Source organism: Saimiri boliviensis, chromosome 17 (genome assembly GCF_048565385.1).
Source record: "Saimiri boliviensis isolate mSaiBol1 chromosome 17, mSaiBol1.pri, whole genome shotgun sequence".
NCBI classification, from domain to species: Eukaryota; Metazoa; Chordata; class Mammalia; order Primates; family Cebidae; genus Saimiri; species Saimiri boliviensis.
Genome location: NC_133465.1, coordinates 54,234,670 through 54,249,122, shown reverse-complemented (window position 1 = coordinate 54,249,122; position 14,453 = coordinate 54,234,670). Strand labels below are relative to the sequence as shown.

At 52.3% G+C, this 14,453-nt stretch overlaps 2 protein-coding genes across 2 annotated transcripts; both read left to right on the top strand.

Moving 5' to 3' along the window:
- The first annotated feature begins 982 nt into the window (after positions 1–982).
- On the top strand, positions 983–6,312 carry LOC141581752 (somatotropin-like). Its single transcript, XM_074388012.1, has 5 exons — positions 983–992; positions 1,235–1,395; positions 1,604–1,723; positions 1,816–1,980; positions 6,115–6,312. Exons 1-5 carry the CDS (start codon positions 983–985, stop codon positions 6,310–6,312), a joined length of 654 nt encoding a protein of 217 aa, XP_074244113.1.
- A 3,589-nt stretch (positions 6,313–9,901) lies between these two features.
- LOC141581751 (somatotropin-like) lies at positions 9,902–11,369 on the top strand. The gene is made up of 5 exons (XM_074388011.1): positions 9,902–9,911; positions 10,165–10,325; positions 10,534–10,653; positions 10,746–10,910; positions 11,172–11,369. The coding sequence occupies exons 1-5, from the start codon at positions 9,902–9,904 to the stop codon at positions 11,367–11,369; spliced, it is 654 nt and encodes a 217-aa protein (XP_074244112.1).
- Positions 11,370–14,453: the final 3,084 nt, after the last annotated feature.

Below are 14,453 nucleotides of genomic sequence, written 5' to 3'. Positions count from 1 at the left end.
GTGGGAAGAACAAGCTTGTGGAGATCTGCTGCCCTGGTTGGGGTAGCTCATGCAAGTCAGTCTCTCTGAGCCTGAGACTCTTGATCTGTGAAATGGGATGATCATAACAGCTCCTTCACAAGACAAGTGGCAGGTCACATGTGAGAATGCACAGGCAGGCCCTTTGACACTGGATAAGCTCCATACAGATCTGGAAAGAAGGAGGAGAAAAAGCAGGAGCGGGTTCCATGGCTGCATAGGGCATCCTGCAGTGTGATGTGTTCTGAGTCCCAAAGCTCGGGAGGAGACTCAAACCTTCAAGAGCCCTTCCAACTTTGAGATTCTCTGATGGATTCAGGGCAAAGTGCGGGGTTGGTTTCCTCTAGTGGTCGGTGTTAGCACTGCATCCAGCTGCCTCAGGCGGGCCCAGGAGGACTTAGCAAAAGTGGAATTCGGGACTGAATCATGCCCAGAACCCCCAGAATCTATTGGCTGTGGTTGGCTCCTTTTCCCAGCACACACTCTCTCTGGTGGGAGGACGGGAACCACGCAGGGAGGAGGAAAGGGATCCGATAGAGAGTGGGAGGGGGTCCGTGTGGGTCTCAAGGACTGGCTCTGGTGACATCCTTTCCCGCCTTCAGGTTGGCCAGCATGGCATGCTGCCAGAGGGCACCCACCTGCCCCTTAAAGAGAGGCCAGGATGCGTGGTGCCTCTGGCTGGCACTCTGTGTACAAACCTCACAGGGCTGATGACGGTGGAAAGGGAAACATGACAAGCCAGGGGGCATGATACCAGCATGTGTGGGAGAAGCTTCTAAATTACCCACTAGCACAGGCATTTCCGTGACCCTCCCTTGCCCAAACATACATAGAAACAGGTGGCAACCAGCAGGGAGAGAGAAGGGGACAGGGTATAAAAGGGCCCACAAGAGACCAGCTCCAGGATCCCAAGGCCCAACTCCCCAAACCACGGAGAGTCCTGCGGAAAGCTCACCTAGCTGCAATGGCTGCAGGTAAGGGTCCCTAAAATCCCTTTCGGCATTATGTGTCCTGAGGCAGAGGCGACGCCCTGAAGATGGGACAGGGCACCAACCCTCAGGTTTGGGTTTCTGAATGTCATCTAAGCCCTGATAGTTGGCCAGTCTCAGAGTGGTCCTGGTCCCTGGAGGGAGAGACAAAAAAGGAACAGCCCCTGAGTAAGAGCACTGCCCTCTGGCTCTCCGGCTCCCTCCCATGCCCTCTGGTTTCTCCCTAGTCTCCCGGACATCTCTGCTCCTGGCTTTCACCGTGCTCTGCCTACCCTGGCTTCCAGAGGCCGGTGCCCTCACAACAATGCCCTTACCCTCACTTTATGAGTATGCTGTGATGCGCGCCCATCGCCTCAACCAGCTGGCCTTTGACATCTACCAGAAGTTTGTAAGCTCTTGACAAACGGATGCATGTCAGGGTTGGCAGGAGGGACGACTCTGCCTTGCTGGGAAGTAATGGGAGGAGACGAAGGAGCTCAGGATTGTTTTCTGAATCGAAGATGCAGGCAGATGAGCATACACTGAGTGAGGTCCAAACAGAGGAACAATGGGAGCTGGTCAGCAGCATAGATATTGATGGGCGGTGCTTCTCCTAGGAAGACGCTCGTAGCCCGGCGGAACAGAACGATTTCTACTGTGATAACCCCAAGGCCTCCCTTTGCTCCTCCGCATCTGATCCAACACCCGCCAACACACAGGAAGCTCCACAGAAATCTGTGAGTGGCCACCGTCTCCCCAGGCAGGGATTGGGGAGGCCTGTGGTCAGATTTCCCGGGCAGCCCACCCACTGCCGGTCTTTTCCCTGCAGGACCTAGAGCTGCTCCGCACCTCCCTGCTGTTCATCCAGATGTGGCTCAATCCTGTGCAGTCCCTCAGCAGTGTCTTTGGCAACAGCCAACTGAATGATACCTTAAACAGCTTCATCTATGCGTACCTGAAGGACCTAGAGGAAGTCATCCAAACTCTGATAGGGGTGAGAGTGGCACCAGGGGTCCCCAATTCTGGGACCCCACTGGGTCCCCACAGAGCTGGGGGAAAGCAACACTGCTGCTCTCTTTTTAGCAGTCAGGCCCTGACCCAAGAGAACTCGGCTTATTCTTCATTTCCACTCGTGAATCCTCCAGCCCTTTCTCTACACCTGGGAGCCTTGGAGGGGCGGGAGGAGAAAGAATGAGTGAGAGAGGGAGGGAACAGTGTCCAAGCGCTTGGCCTCTCCTTCTCTTCCTTCACTTTGCAGAAGCTGGAAGATGGCAGCCCCCAGACTGGGGAGATGCTCAAGCACACCTACAGCACCTTTGACATCAACTTGGACAACAATGATGCACGGCTCAAGAACTACGGGCTGCTCTACTGCTTCCGGAGAGACATGAAAATGCTTGCAAAATTCCTGCGCATTGTGCAGTGCCGCACTGTGGAGGGCGCCTGTGTCTTCCAGATGCCACGTGCCATCCCTTAGACCCCTACGCAGTGCCTCTCCTGTACCCGAACGGTGGTACTCCAGTTCCCCCAGCCCTATCCTAATAAAATCAAGTTGCATCATTTTGTCTGACTAAGTGCCTTCTCTAACACTAAGAGTGTGGGCTGGAGGTATGGAGCAGGGGGCAGGTTGGGAAGATAACCTGCAGGGGCTACGGGATCTATGGGGAGCCTGGCCCCAGGGACATGAAGGATTTGACTCTTCCTGGGCCAGAAGGAAGCTGGCACATGACTGCTGTCCATTACTCACTGAGGCCACTCCACCAGGTCAGTGCTCCCAGCTTGCCGGTCACAGCTCACCAGTCATCCCAGTGATGACTTGAAAGCATTTTTTCCTCTCCGACCATCACCAGCACCACCAAACCTAGCCCAGCAGGGTGAGAAGAAGTGAAAACAAGACAGGCTATTAAGTGCAGAGGCAAAAATTGCCAAAACCTGAGAAAACAATGTCACAGAATTCCCTGTGTGCAGAAGAATTTTAAGACGAATATTGCTTAAGCCAAACTACCCTTGAAAAATGAGAACGATGCGAAAATGAGTTTAAAACATAGAGAACCAGAGCATTTGGGAACTGAATTAGGGCAAGGGAAGTGGAAGACACATTTTATTTCAAGTTGTAAATGAAGGTGCCAACAGGTGCCAGATAGATAACAACGTAAGCAACAAGGACCGGATGGGAAGGGATAAATCCCAGCTGATACTCGCTTCCCTTAGGAAGATGCAACACAGAGGGCTGGGAACCAGCACCACCTGCAGAACTCACAGTCCACATCTAAGTCCCCTGCACTGGCTAAAAGGCCCTGTCATGGGGGCTCCATGTCCCAGTTGACATTGGAGGAAGCATGGGAGGAGACACAGAAACCTACGTGGAGCTCAGGGACCCTCCTCCATTCCCACCTGGCTCCTCCTCTCTGGTGGTGCTGGAAGGAGCAGGGGTAAGTGGTGTCTCCACCCTCCCAGTGACCCCATGTTTCTCAGAGCTGGTATCATTGATGACATCCCTCTCTATCCTCCCACAGGCTTGCCTGGAGAACAGCCCACAGCCCAGTGCCCTCCCAGCAGATGATGAATCTGGGGTGCTGGTCGGGTTAGGCTTCAGAAATGATGACAGAAAATGAGCTCCATCTTCTGCTCTCTCTCCTCTCTTCTGCTCTGGCAGGCCCAGCATTCACATCGTACCACAGGGGTGTGAGTTTTCAATGTTAGCTGGCAACACCACTGCCAACTTCTTCTAGAAGTGTTTGCTTATTTGCTTGCTTGTGTTTCTACAGCATCACGTGCCCAATGCCCTTCAACTCACAGAGCAGGAGAGGGGGTTCTTTCCTGCTCTCATCTCTGGGGGCACTGATGCTTGTGACCTCCAGATGATACTGAAACAGCCCCAACCCTGGGCACCAGGAGACAGGAGGCTCAGTCCTGGCCTTCTCTCCCTTTGCCTTGTCCTGCTGTGAGGTTTCCACAAGGCACCCGGTGCCACGGGGCCAGTCTCACCTGGGAATTGAGGGAGAACAATCTGCCCCTTAAGAAAGAGCAAAATGAGGCAAAGGGCCGCTTGCATTGGGGGCAGGATCCCTGAACTCAGAGAAATTTAGAAGCTGAAATAACTGGATTGGGAGCAGTGACTCACAAATGTAATCTCAGTACTTAGGAGGCCAAGGCATGTGGATCACCTGAAGGCAGAAATTTGAGACAAGCCTGGCCAACATGGTGAAACCCCATATCCACTAAAAAGTACAAAAACTAGCCCCACATACGGGTTGGTGCCCATAATCCCAGCTACTCAAGAGGCTGAGGTGGGAGAATCACTTGAACCCAGAAGGCAGATGTTGCAGTGAGCCAAGATCATGCCACTGCCCTGGAGGCTGGGTGACAGAATGAGACTCCATCTGGAAAAAAAAAAAAAAAAAAAAAAGGAGAAGCCAGAATAACTAAATAACTAGCAGCACCACACAGCCTGCTCTGGAGAAAAAACTCTTCTTTTTTCTTTTTTTAAGCTGGAGTTCTGCTATGTCACCAAGTCCTGAGTATAGAGGGGGGATCTTGGCTCACTGCAACCTCTGTCTCCTGTGTTCAAGGGATTCTCCCACCTCACCCACCCTCCTGCCCTCAACAACTAGCTGGGATTATAGGCATGGGTGACCATGCACGGCTAATTTTGCTGTTTTTAATAGAGATGGCGTTTTGCCGTGTTGACCAGGCAGGCCTTGAATTGCTGATCTCAAATGACTCACCCACCTCAGCCTCCCAAAATGCTGGGATTACAGGTGTTAGCCACCATGCCTTGCCTGAAGACAGGACTTTAAATGACGAAATGTGGGAAGAGCAAGGTTGTGAAGACCTGCCCTGGCTGGGGTAGCTCATGCAAGTCAGTCTCTCTGAGCCCCAGTCTCTTATCTGTGAAATGGGATGTCATTACAGCTCCTTCACAAGACAAGTGGCAGGTCAGTTGTGAGAATGCACAGGCAGGCCCTTTGCAACTGGATAAGGTCCATACAGATCTGGAAAGGGGAAGGAGAGAAAGAAGGAGGGGTTTCCACGGCTGCATAGGGCATCATTTGGCGGGTGCGTTCTGAGTCCCAAAGCTTGTGAGGAGACTCAAACCTTCAAGAGCTCTTCCAACTTTGAGATTCTCTGATGGTTTCAGGGCTATGGGAGGACGCGCTTGTGGTTCATGTCTGTTGCTGGGATTTCTGTTTCTTGGTTTGTATCTCTGCTGCAGGTCCAAGGAGCTGGGGTAATACCCTGAGTCTGGGTTCTTCCTCCTCACCGACCTGCAGGAGCCCCAATGCTCAGGAAGAGGAGGGCCAAGAATGGTGTTGGTTCCCTCTAGTGGTCAATGTTAGCACTGCATCCAGCTGCCTCAGGCGGGCCCAGGACTCAGCAAAAGTGGAATTCAGGTCTGAATCATACCCAGACATCCCAGAATCTATTGGCTATGGTTGGCCCCTTTTCCCAACACACACTCTCTCTGCTGGGACGACGGGAACCATGCGGGGAGAGGAAAGGGATAGGATAGAGAGTGGGATGGGGTCCGTGTGGGTCTCCAGGACTGGCTATCCTGACATCCTTGACAGCCTTCAGGTTGGCCACCATGACATTCTGCCAGAGGGTACCTACCTATCCCTTAAAGAGAGGCCAGGATGGCTGGTGCCTCTGGCTGACACTCTGTACACAACCCTGACAGCGCTGGTGACGGTGGGAAGGGAAAGAAGACAAGCCAGGGGGCATGATACCAGCATGTATAGGAGTAACTTCTAAATTATCCATTAGCACAGGCACGTCCGTGGCCCCACTTGCATGAACGTGCATAGAAACAGGTGGGGGCCAGCGGGCAGAGAGAAGGGGCGAGAGTATAAAAGGGCCCACGAGAGACCAGATCCAGGATCCCAAGGCCCAAATCCCCAAACCACGGAGAGTCCTATGGACAGCTCACCTCGCTGCAATGGCTGCAGGTAAAGGTCTCTAAAATCCCTTTCAGCATTATATGTCCTGAGGGAGAGGCAGTGCCCTGTAGATGGGACGGGGGCACTAACCCTCAGATTTGGGGCTTCTGAATGTGAGTATCACCATCTAAGCCAAGATATTCGGCTAATCTCAGAATGTTCCTGGTCCCTGAGGGTGACCTTTGCAGAAGCTGGAAGATGGCAGGCCCCAGATTGGGGAGATCTTCACGCAGACCTACAGGAAATTTGACAGAAATTCGCAGAATGATGACGCATTGCTCAAGAACTACGGGCTGCTCTACTACTTCCGGAAGGACATGGACAAGGTCAAGACATTCCTACGAATTGTGCGTTGCCACTTTGTGAAGGGCAGCTGTGGCTTCTAGCTGCTGGGTGGCATCCCTGTGACTCCCTTCCTATTGCCTCTCCTAGGCCCAGAAGGTGGCACTCCAGTGTCCACCAACCCTGTCCTAATAATATTAAGTTGCATCATTTTGTCTGGCTAGGTGTTCCTCTCTAATACTATGGGGTACGGGTTGGGGATATGTAGTAAAGGGCAGGTTGGGAAGACAACCTGCAGGGCCTGTGGGGTCTATTGGGAACCAGGCCGCTGAAACATAATGAACTTGATCTTCCTGGCTAGAAGAAAGCCGGCACAGCACTGCTGTCTGTAACTCACTGAGGCCACTCCACCAGGTCAGTGCTCCCAGCTTGCTGGTCACAGCCTACTGGTCATCCCAGTGATGATGTGAAGGCATTTCTTCCCCAACCATCACCAGCAACACCAAACCTAGCCCCCCAGGAGTGGGAATCAATGAAAACAGGACAGGCTATTAAGTGCAGAAGCAAAAATTCCCTAAAAAGTGAGAAAACAATGTCTTGGAATTACTTGTGTGCAGAAGAATTTTAAGATAAATATTCCTTAACCGCAACTACGCTTGGGAAATAAGAACAATGCAAAAATGACTTTGAGACATAAAGAACGAGAGCATTTGGGATCTGAATTAGGGTAAGAAAGTAGAAGAGACATTTTATTTGGATTTCCAAATGCAGTGCCAGCAGGTGCCACAGCCCCCAGACCTCCCTCTCCTTCTCACATTCTATCCCAAGAACCGCCAGCAAAAAGGAAACTCAGACATATAACAACAAAGGCAGTGGAGGCTGGATGGGAGGGATAAATCCCAGCTGATACTCACTTCCCGTAGCGGGATGCAACACAGAGTTGTGGGAACCAGCACCACCTGCAGAACTCACAGTCCACATCTAAGTCCCCTGCACTGGCTAAAAGGCCCTGTCATGGGGGCTCCATGTCCCAGTTGACACTGGAGGAAGGATGATGGGGGATGCAGAAAGCTACGTGGAGCTCAGGGACCCTCCTCCATTCCCACCTGGCTCCTCCTCTCTGGTGGTGCTGGAAGGAGCAGGGGTAAGTGGTGTCTCCACCCTCCCAGTGACCCCATGTTTCTCAGAGCTGGTATCATTGATGACATCCCTCTCGGATCCTCCCACAGGCCTGCCTGGAGAATAGCCCACATCCCAGTGCCCTCCCAGCAGATGATGAGTCTGGGGTGCTGGTCGGGTTGTGCTTCAGGAATGACGGCAGAAAATGAGCTCCGTCTTCTGCTCTGAAAGGGGGAGGTGGCAGGGCCCAGCATTCACATTCTAGACCACAGGGGTGTGGGTTTTCAATGTCGATTGGCAACACCACTGCCAACCACTTCTAGAAGCGTTTGCTTGTTTGCTTGCTTGTGTTTCTACAGTGTCTCATGCTGGATGCCCTTAAACTCAGGGGTGGAAGATTTCAGGGCAGGAGAGGGGGTTCTTTCCTGCTCTCATCTCTGGGGGCATCTGATGCTTGTGACCTTCAGATGATATTACAGTAGCCCCAACCCTGGGCACCAGAAGACAGGAGGCTCAGTCCTGGCCTTCTCTGCCTTGGCCTTGTCCTGCTGTGAGGTTTCCACAAGGCACCCCGTGCCACTGGGCCATTCTCACCTGGGAATTCAGGGAGAACAATCTGCCCCTTAGAGAAGGACAAAATGAGGCAAAGCGCTGCTTGTGTTGGGGGCAGGATCCCTGAACTCAGAGAAATATAGAAGTTGAAATAACTGCGTTGGATCTCAGTACTTTGGGAGGCCAAGGCAGGCAGATAACCTGAAGTCAGGAGTTCAAGGCCAGACTGGCCAACATGGTGAAACCCCATCTTTACTAAAAAAAAGTATAAAAATTCACCTGGCATAGTGGTAGGAGCATATAATCTGAACTACTCAGGAGGCGGAGGTTGTGGAAACCTTGATTGCAGGAGGCAGAGGTTGCAGTGAGTGAAGATCATGCCTCTGCACTCTAGCCTTGGTAACACAATGAGACTCCGTTTTGAAGAAGGAGAAAAAGAAGGAGGAGGAGGAGGAAGAAGAAGAAGAAGAAGGAGAAGGAGAAGAGGAAGAGTAGGAGGAGGATGAACAAGAGCCAGCAGAAATAACTAAAGGAATAGCACCATGCCACCTGCACTGGGGAAAGGACTTGTTTCTTTCTTTCTTTTTTCTTTCTTCTTTCTTTCTTTCTTTCTTTCTTTCTTTTTTTTGAGATGGAGTTCTGCTCTGGCACCCAGGCTGGAGTGCAGTGGCACAATGTTGGCTCACTGCAAACTCTGCCTGCTAGGTTCAAAGATTCTCCCATTTAAACCTTCGGAGTAGCTGGGATTACAGGCATGGGCCACCATGCACAGCAATTTGTGTATTTTTAGTAGAGATACAGTTTTGCCATGTTGACCAGTCTGGTCTTGAACTCCTGACCCCAAGTGATCCACTCACCTCAGTCTCCCAAAATGCTTGGATTACAGGTATTAACCACCATGCCCAGCCTGGAGAAAGGACTTTGAATGACACAATGTGGGAAGAGCAAGCTTGTGAAGATCTGCTGCCCTGGCTGGGGTAGCTCATGCAAGTCAGTCTCTCTGAGCCTGAGACTCTTGATCTGTGAAATGGGATGATCATAACAGCTCCTTCACAAGACAAGTGGCAGGTCACATGTGAGAATGCACAGGCAGGCTCTTTGACACTGGATAAACTCCATATGGATCTGGAAAGGAGCAGAAGAAAAAGCAGGAGCCGTTTCCACGGCTGCATAGGGCATCCTCCAGTGTGATGTGTTCTGAGTCCCAAAGCTCGGGAGGAGACTCAAACCTTCAAGAGCTCTTCCAACTTTGAGATTCTCTGATGGATTCAGGGCGATGGGAGGAAGCGCTTGTGGTGTATGTCTGTTGCCGGGATTTCTGTTTCTTGGTTTGTATCTCTGCTTCAGTCTGGGCTCTTCTTCCCCAAAGAACTGCGGGAGCCCCAAGGCTCAGGGAAAGTGGAGGGCAAAGAATGTGATTGATTCCCTCTAGTGGTCGGTGTCAGCACTGCATCCAGCTGCCTCAGGCGGGCCCAGGAGGACTCGGCAAAAGTGGAATTCAGAATCTATTGGCTGTATTGGCTCCTTTTCCCAGCACACACTCTCTCTAGTGGGTAAAGGGGTACCACGCAGGGAGGAGGAAAGTGATAGGATAGAGAGTAGGAGGGGGTCCGTGTGGGTCTCAAGGACTGGCTATGCTGACATCCTTTCCCGCCTTCTGGTTGGCCAGCATGGGATGCTGCCAGAGGGCACCCACCTGCCCCTTAAAGAGAGGCCAGGATATGTGGTGCCTCTGGCTGGCACTCTGTGTACAAACCTCACAGCGCTGGTGACGGTGGGAAGGAAAAAATGACAAGCCAGGGGGCATGATACCAGCATGTGTGGGAGAAGCTTCTAAATTATCCACTAGCACAGGCACGTCCGTGACCCTCCGTTGCCCAAACATACATAGAAACAGGTGGGGGCCAGCAGGGAGAGAGAAGGGGACAGGGTATAAAAGGGCCCGCTAGAGACCAGCTCCAGGATCCCAAGGCCCAACTCCCCAAACCATGGAGAGTCCTGTGGACAGCTCACCTAGCTGCAATGGCTGCAGGTAAGGGTCCCTAAAATCCCTTTCTGCATTATATGTCCTGAGGGGAGAGGCGGGGCCCTGTAGATGGGACGGGGGCACGAATCTGCTGGTTTGGGCTTCTGAATGTGGGTATTGCCATCTAAGCCCTGATAGTTGGCCAGTCTCAGAATGTTCCTGGTCCCTGGAGGGAGAGACAAAAAAGGAACAGCCCCTGAGCAAGAGCACTGCCCTCTGGCTCTCCGGCTGCCTCCCATGCCCTCTGGTTTCTCCCTAGTCTCCCGGGCATCACTGCTCCTGGCTTTCACCCTGCTCTGCCTGCCCTGGCTTGGAGAGGCCGGTGCCCTCAAAACAATGCCAATATCCTCACTTTATGACTATGCTGTGATGCGCGCCCATCGCCTCAACCAGCTGGCCTCTGACATCTACCAGAAGTTTGTAAGCTCTTGACAAATGGATGCATGTCAGGGTTGGCAGGAGGGACGACTCTGCCTTGCTGGGAAGTAATGGGAGGAGAAGAAGGAGCTCAGGATTGTTTTCTGAATCGAAGATGCAGGCAGATGAGCATACACTGAGTGAGGTCCCAGAAAAGGAACAATGGGAGCTGGTCACCAGCATAGATATTGATGGGCGGTCCTTCTCCTAGGAAGACGCTCACAGCCCGAAGGAACAGAAGGATTTCTTCCGGCAGAATGCCAGGACATCCGTTTTCTTCTCAGTGTATGTCCCAACACCCACTAATAAACAGGAAACTCTGCAGAAATCTGTGAGTGGCCACCCTCTCCTCAGGCAGCGATGGGGGAGGCCCGTGGTCAGAGCCCCCGGTCAGCCCACCCACTGCCGGTCCTTCCCCTGCAGAACCTAGAGTTGCTCGGCGACTCCCTGCTGCTCATCCAGCTGTGGCTCAAGCCCGTGCAGTCCCTCAGCAGTGCCTTTGGCCACAGCCCACTGCATAGTTTCTTAGACAAGTTCATCTATGAGTACCTGAAGGACCTAGAGGAAGTCATCCAAACTCTGATGCTGGTGAGGGTGGTACCAGGAGTCCCCAAATCTGGGGCCCCACTGGCTTCCAGAGCTTGGGGAAAGAAACACTGCTGCTCTCTTTTTAGCACTCAGGCCCTGACCCAAGAGAACTCAGCTTATTCTTCATTTCCACTGGTGAATCCTTCAGCCCTTTCTCTACACCTTGAAGCCTTGGAGGGGCGGGAGGAGAAAGAATGAGTGAGAGAGGGAGGGAACAGTGTCCAAGCGCTTGGCCTCTCCTTCTCTTCCTTCACTTTGCAGAGGCTGGAAGACGGCAGCCCCCGGACTGGGGAGATCTTCAGGCAGACCTACAGCAAGTTTGACATCAACTTGCACAACGATGACGCACTGCTCAGGAACTACGGGCGGCTCTACTGCTTTCAGGAGGACATGGACAAGGTCGCGACAATCCTGCGAATTGCCCAGTGCCGCTCTGTGGAGGGCAGCTGTGGCCTCTAGCTGCCGGCTGGCATCCCTGTGACCCTCCACAGTGCCTCTCCTGTCCCCGAAAGGTGGCACTCCAGTGTCCACCAGCCCTATCCTAATAAAATTAAGTTGCATCATTTTGTCCGACTAAGTGTCCTTCTCTAATATTATGGGGTGGGTGGGGTATGGAGCGAGGGGCAGGTTGGGAAGACAACCTGCATGGCTGTGGGGTCTATGGGGAGCCAGGCCCCTGAAACATAAAGGACTTGACCCTTCCTCGGCCAGAAGGAAGCTGGCACATGACTGCTGTCCATTACTCACTGAGACCCCTCCACCAGGTCAGTGCTCCCAGCTTGCTGGTCAAGCTCACCAGTCATCCCAGTGATGACTTGAAAGCATTTTTTCCTCTCCAACCGTCACCAGCACTACCAAACCTAGCCCAGCAGAGTGAGAAAAAATGAAAACAAGACAGGCTGTTAAGTGCAGAGGCAAAAATCCCCCAAAATCTGAGAAAACAATGTCATGGAATTCTGTGAGTGCAGAAGAATTTTAAGACGAATAATCCTTAAGCCGAACTACCCTTAGAAAATGAGAACAATGCAAAAATGAGTTTAAAACATAGAGAATCAGACCTTTTAGAATCTGAATTAAGGCAAGTGGAAGACACATTTTATTTGGGGTTGTAAATGAAGTGCCTACAGGTGCCAGATAGATAACAACGTAAGCAATGAGGACTGGATGGGAAGGGATAAATCCCAGCTGATACTCGCTTCCCTTAGGAAGACGCAATGGAACCAGCACCACCTGCAGAACTCACCGTCCACATCTAAGTCCCCTGCACTGGCTAAAAGGTCCTGTCATGGGGGCTCCATGTCCCAGTTGACATTGGAGAAAGGATGGTGGGGGATGCAGAAAGCTACGCGGAGCTCAGGGACCCTCCTCTATTCCCACCTGGCTCCTCCTCTTTGATGGTGCTGGAAGGAGCAGGGGTAAGTGGTGTCTCCACCCTCCCAGTGACCCCATGTTTCTCAGAGCTGGTATTATTGATGACATCCCTCTCGGGTCCTCCCACAGGCTTGCCTGGAGAACAGCCCACAGCCCAGTGCCCTCCCAGCAGATGATGAGTCTGGGGTGCTGGTCGGGTTGTGCTTCAAGAATGACGGCAGAAAATGAGCTCCGTCTTCTGCTCTGAAAAGAGGGAGGTGGCAGGGCCCAGCATTCACATCCTAGACCACAGGGGTGTGGGTTTTCAATGTCGATTGGCAACCCCACTGCCAACCACTTCTAGAAGCGTTTGCTTGTTTCCTTGCTTGTGTTTCTACAGTGTCTCATGCTTGATGCCCTTAAACTCAGGGGTGGAAGATTTCAGGGCAGGAGAGGATGTTTTTTCCTGCTCTCATCTCTGGGGGCACTGATGCTTATGACCTCCAGATGATACTGAAACAGCCCCAACCCTGGGCACCAGGAGACAGGAGGCTCAGTCCTGGTCGTCTCTGCCTTTGCCTTGTTCTGCTTGAGGTTTCCACAAGGGACCCCGTGCCACTGGGCCATTCTCACCTGGGCATTAAGGGAGAACATTCTGCCCCTCATGGAAGAACAAAATGAGGGAAGGGCCGCTTGTGTTGGGGGCAGGATCCCTGAAATCAGAGAAATTTAGAAGCTGAAGAAACTGGATTGGGAGCGGTGACTCACATCTGTAATCTCAGTACTTAGGAGGCCATGGCATGTGGACCACCTGAAGGCAGGAGGTTGAGACCAGCCTGGCCAACATGGTGAAACCCTGTATCCACTGAAAAGTACAAAAACTAGCCCCACATGGTGTTCGGTGCCCGTAATCCCAGCTACTCAGGAGGCGGAGGCGGGAGAATCACCTGAATCCAGGAGGCAGAGGTTGCAGTGAGCCAAGATAATGCCACTGCACTCCAGCCTTGATGAGAGAATGAGACTCCATTTGGAAGAAGAAGGAGAAGGAGGAGGAAAAATGGAAGAAGGAGGAGGAGGAGGTGAAGGAAGAAGACAGAAAAGGAGAAGAAGATGAGGAGGAGGAAGAGGGGAAGGAAGAGCCAGCAGAAATACTAAAGGAAATAGCACCAAGCTACCTGGACTGGGGAAAGGACTTATTTATTTATTTATTTATTTACTTATTTATTTATTTTTCTGAGATGGAGTTCTGCCCTGGCACCCAGGCTGGAGTGCAGTGGCACCATCCTGGCTCACTGCAAACTCTGCCTCCGAGGTTCAAGTGATTCTCCCATTTCACCCTTCGGAGTAGCTGGGATTACAGGCATGGGCCACCATGCACAGTCAATTTTTATATTTTTAGTAGAGATACAGTTTTGCCATGTTGACCAGTCTGGTCTTGAACTCCTGACCTCAAGTGACCCACTCACCTCAGCCTCCCAAAATGCTGGGAATACATGTGTGAGCCATCTTGCCCGGCCTGGAAGAAGGACTTTGAATGACACAATGTGGGAAGAGCAAGCTTGTGGAGATCTGCTGCCCTGGCTGGGGTAGCTCATGCAAGTCAGTCTCTCTGAGCCTGAGACTCTTGATCTGTGAAATGGGATGATCATAACAGCTCCTTCACAAGACAAGTGGCAGGTCACATGTGAGAATGCACAGGCAGGCCCTTTGACACTGGATAAGCTCCATACAGATCTGGAAAGGAGAAGAAAAAGGAGGAGCGGGTTCCATGGCTGCATAGGGCATCCTTCAGGGTGATGTGTTCTGAGTCCCAAAGCTGGGGAAGAGACTCAAACCTTCAAGAGCTCTTCCAACTTTGAGATTCTCTGATGGATTCGGGGCAAAGTGCGGGGTTGGTTTCCTCTAGTGGTCGGTGTTAGCACTGCATCCAGCTGCCTCAGGCGGGCCCAGGAGGACTTAGCAAAAGTGGAATTCGGGACTGAATCATGCCCAGAACCCCCAGAATCTATTGGCTGTGGTTGGCTCCTTTTCCCAGCACACACTCTCTCTGGTGGGAGGACGGGAACCACGCAGGGAGGAGGAAAGGGATCCGATAGAGAGTGGGAGGGGGTCCGTGTGGGTCTCAAGGACTGGCTATGCTGACATCCTTTCCCGCCTTCAGGTTGGCCAGCATGGCATGCTGCCAGAGGGCAC

Coding starts and splice junctions, on each gene's coding strand:
- LOC141581751 (XM_074388011.1), top strand. Junction 10,326..10,533: donor CTGACATCTACCAGAAGTTT/GTAAGCTCTTGA, acceptor TCCTTCTCCTAG/GAAGACGCTCACAGCCCGAA. Junction 10,911..11,171: donor TCATCCAAACTCTGATGCTG/GTGAGGGTGGTA, acceptor TTCACTTTGCAG/AGGCTGGAAGACGGCAGCCC.
- LOC141581752 (XM_074388012.1), top strand. Junction 1,396..1,603: donor TTGACATCTACCAGAAGTTT/GTAAGCTCTTGA, acceptor TGCTTCTCCTAG/GAAGACGCTCGTAGCCCGGC. Junction 1,724..1,815: donor AGGAAGCTCCACAGAAATCT/GTGAGTGGCCAC, acceptor TTTTCCCTGCAG/GACCTAGAGCTGCTCCGCAC.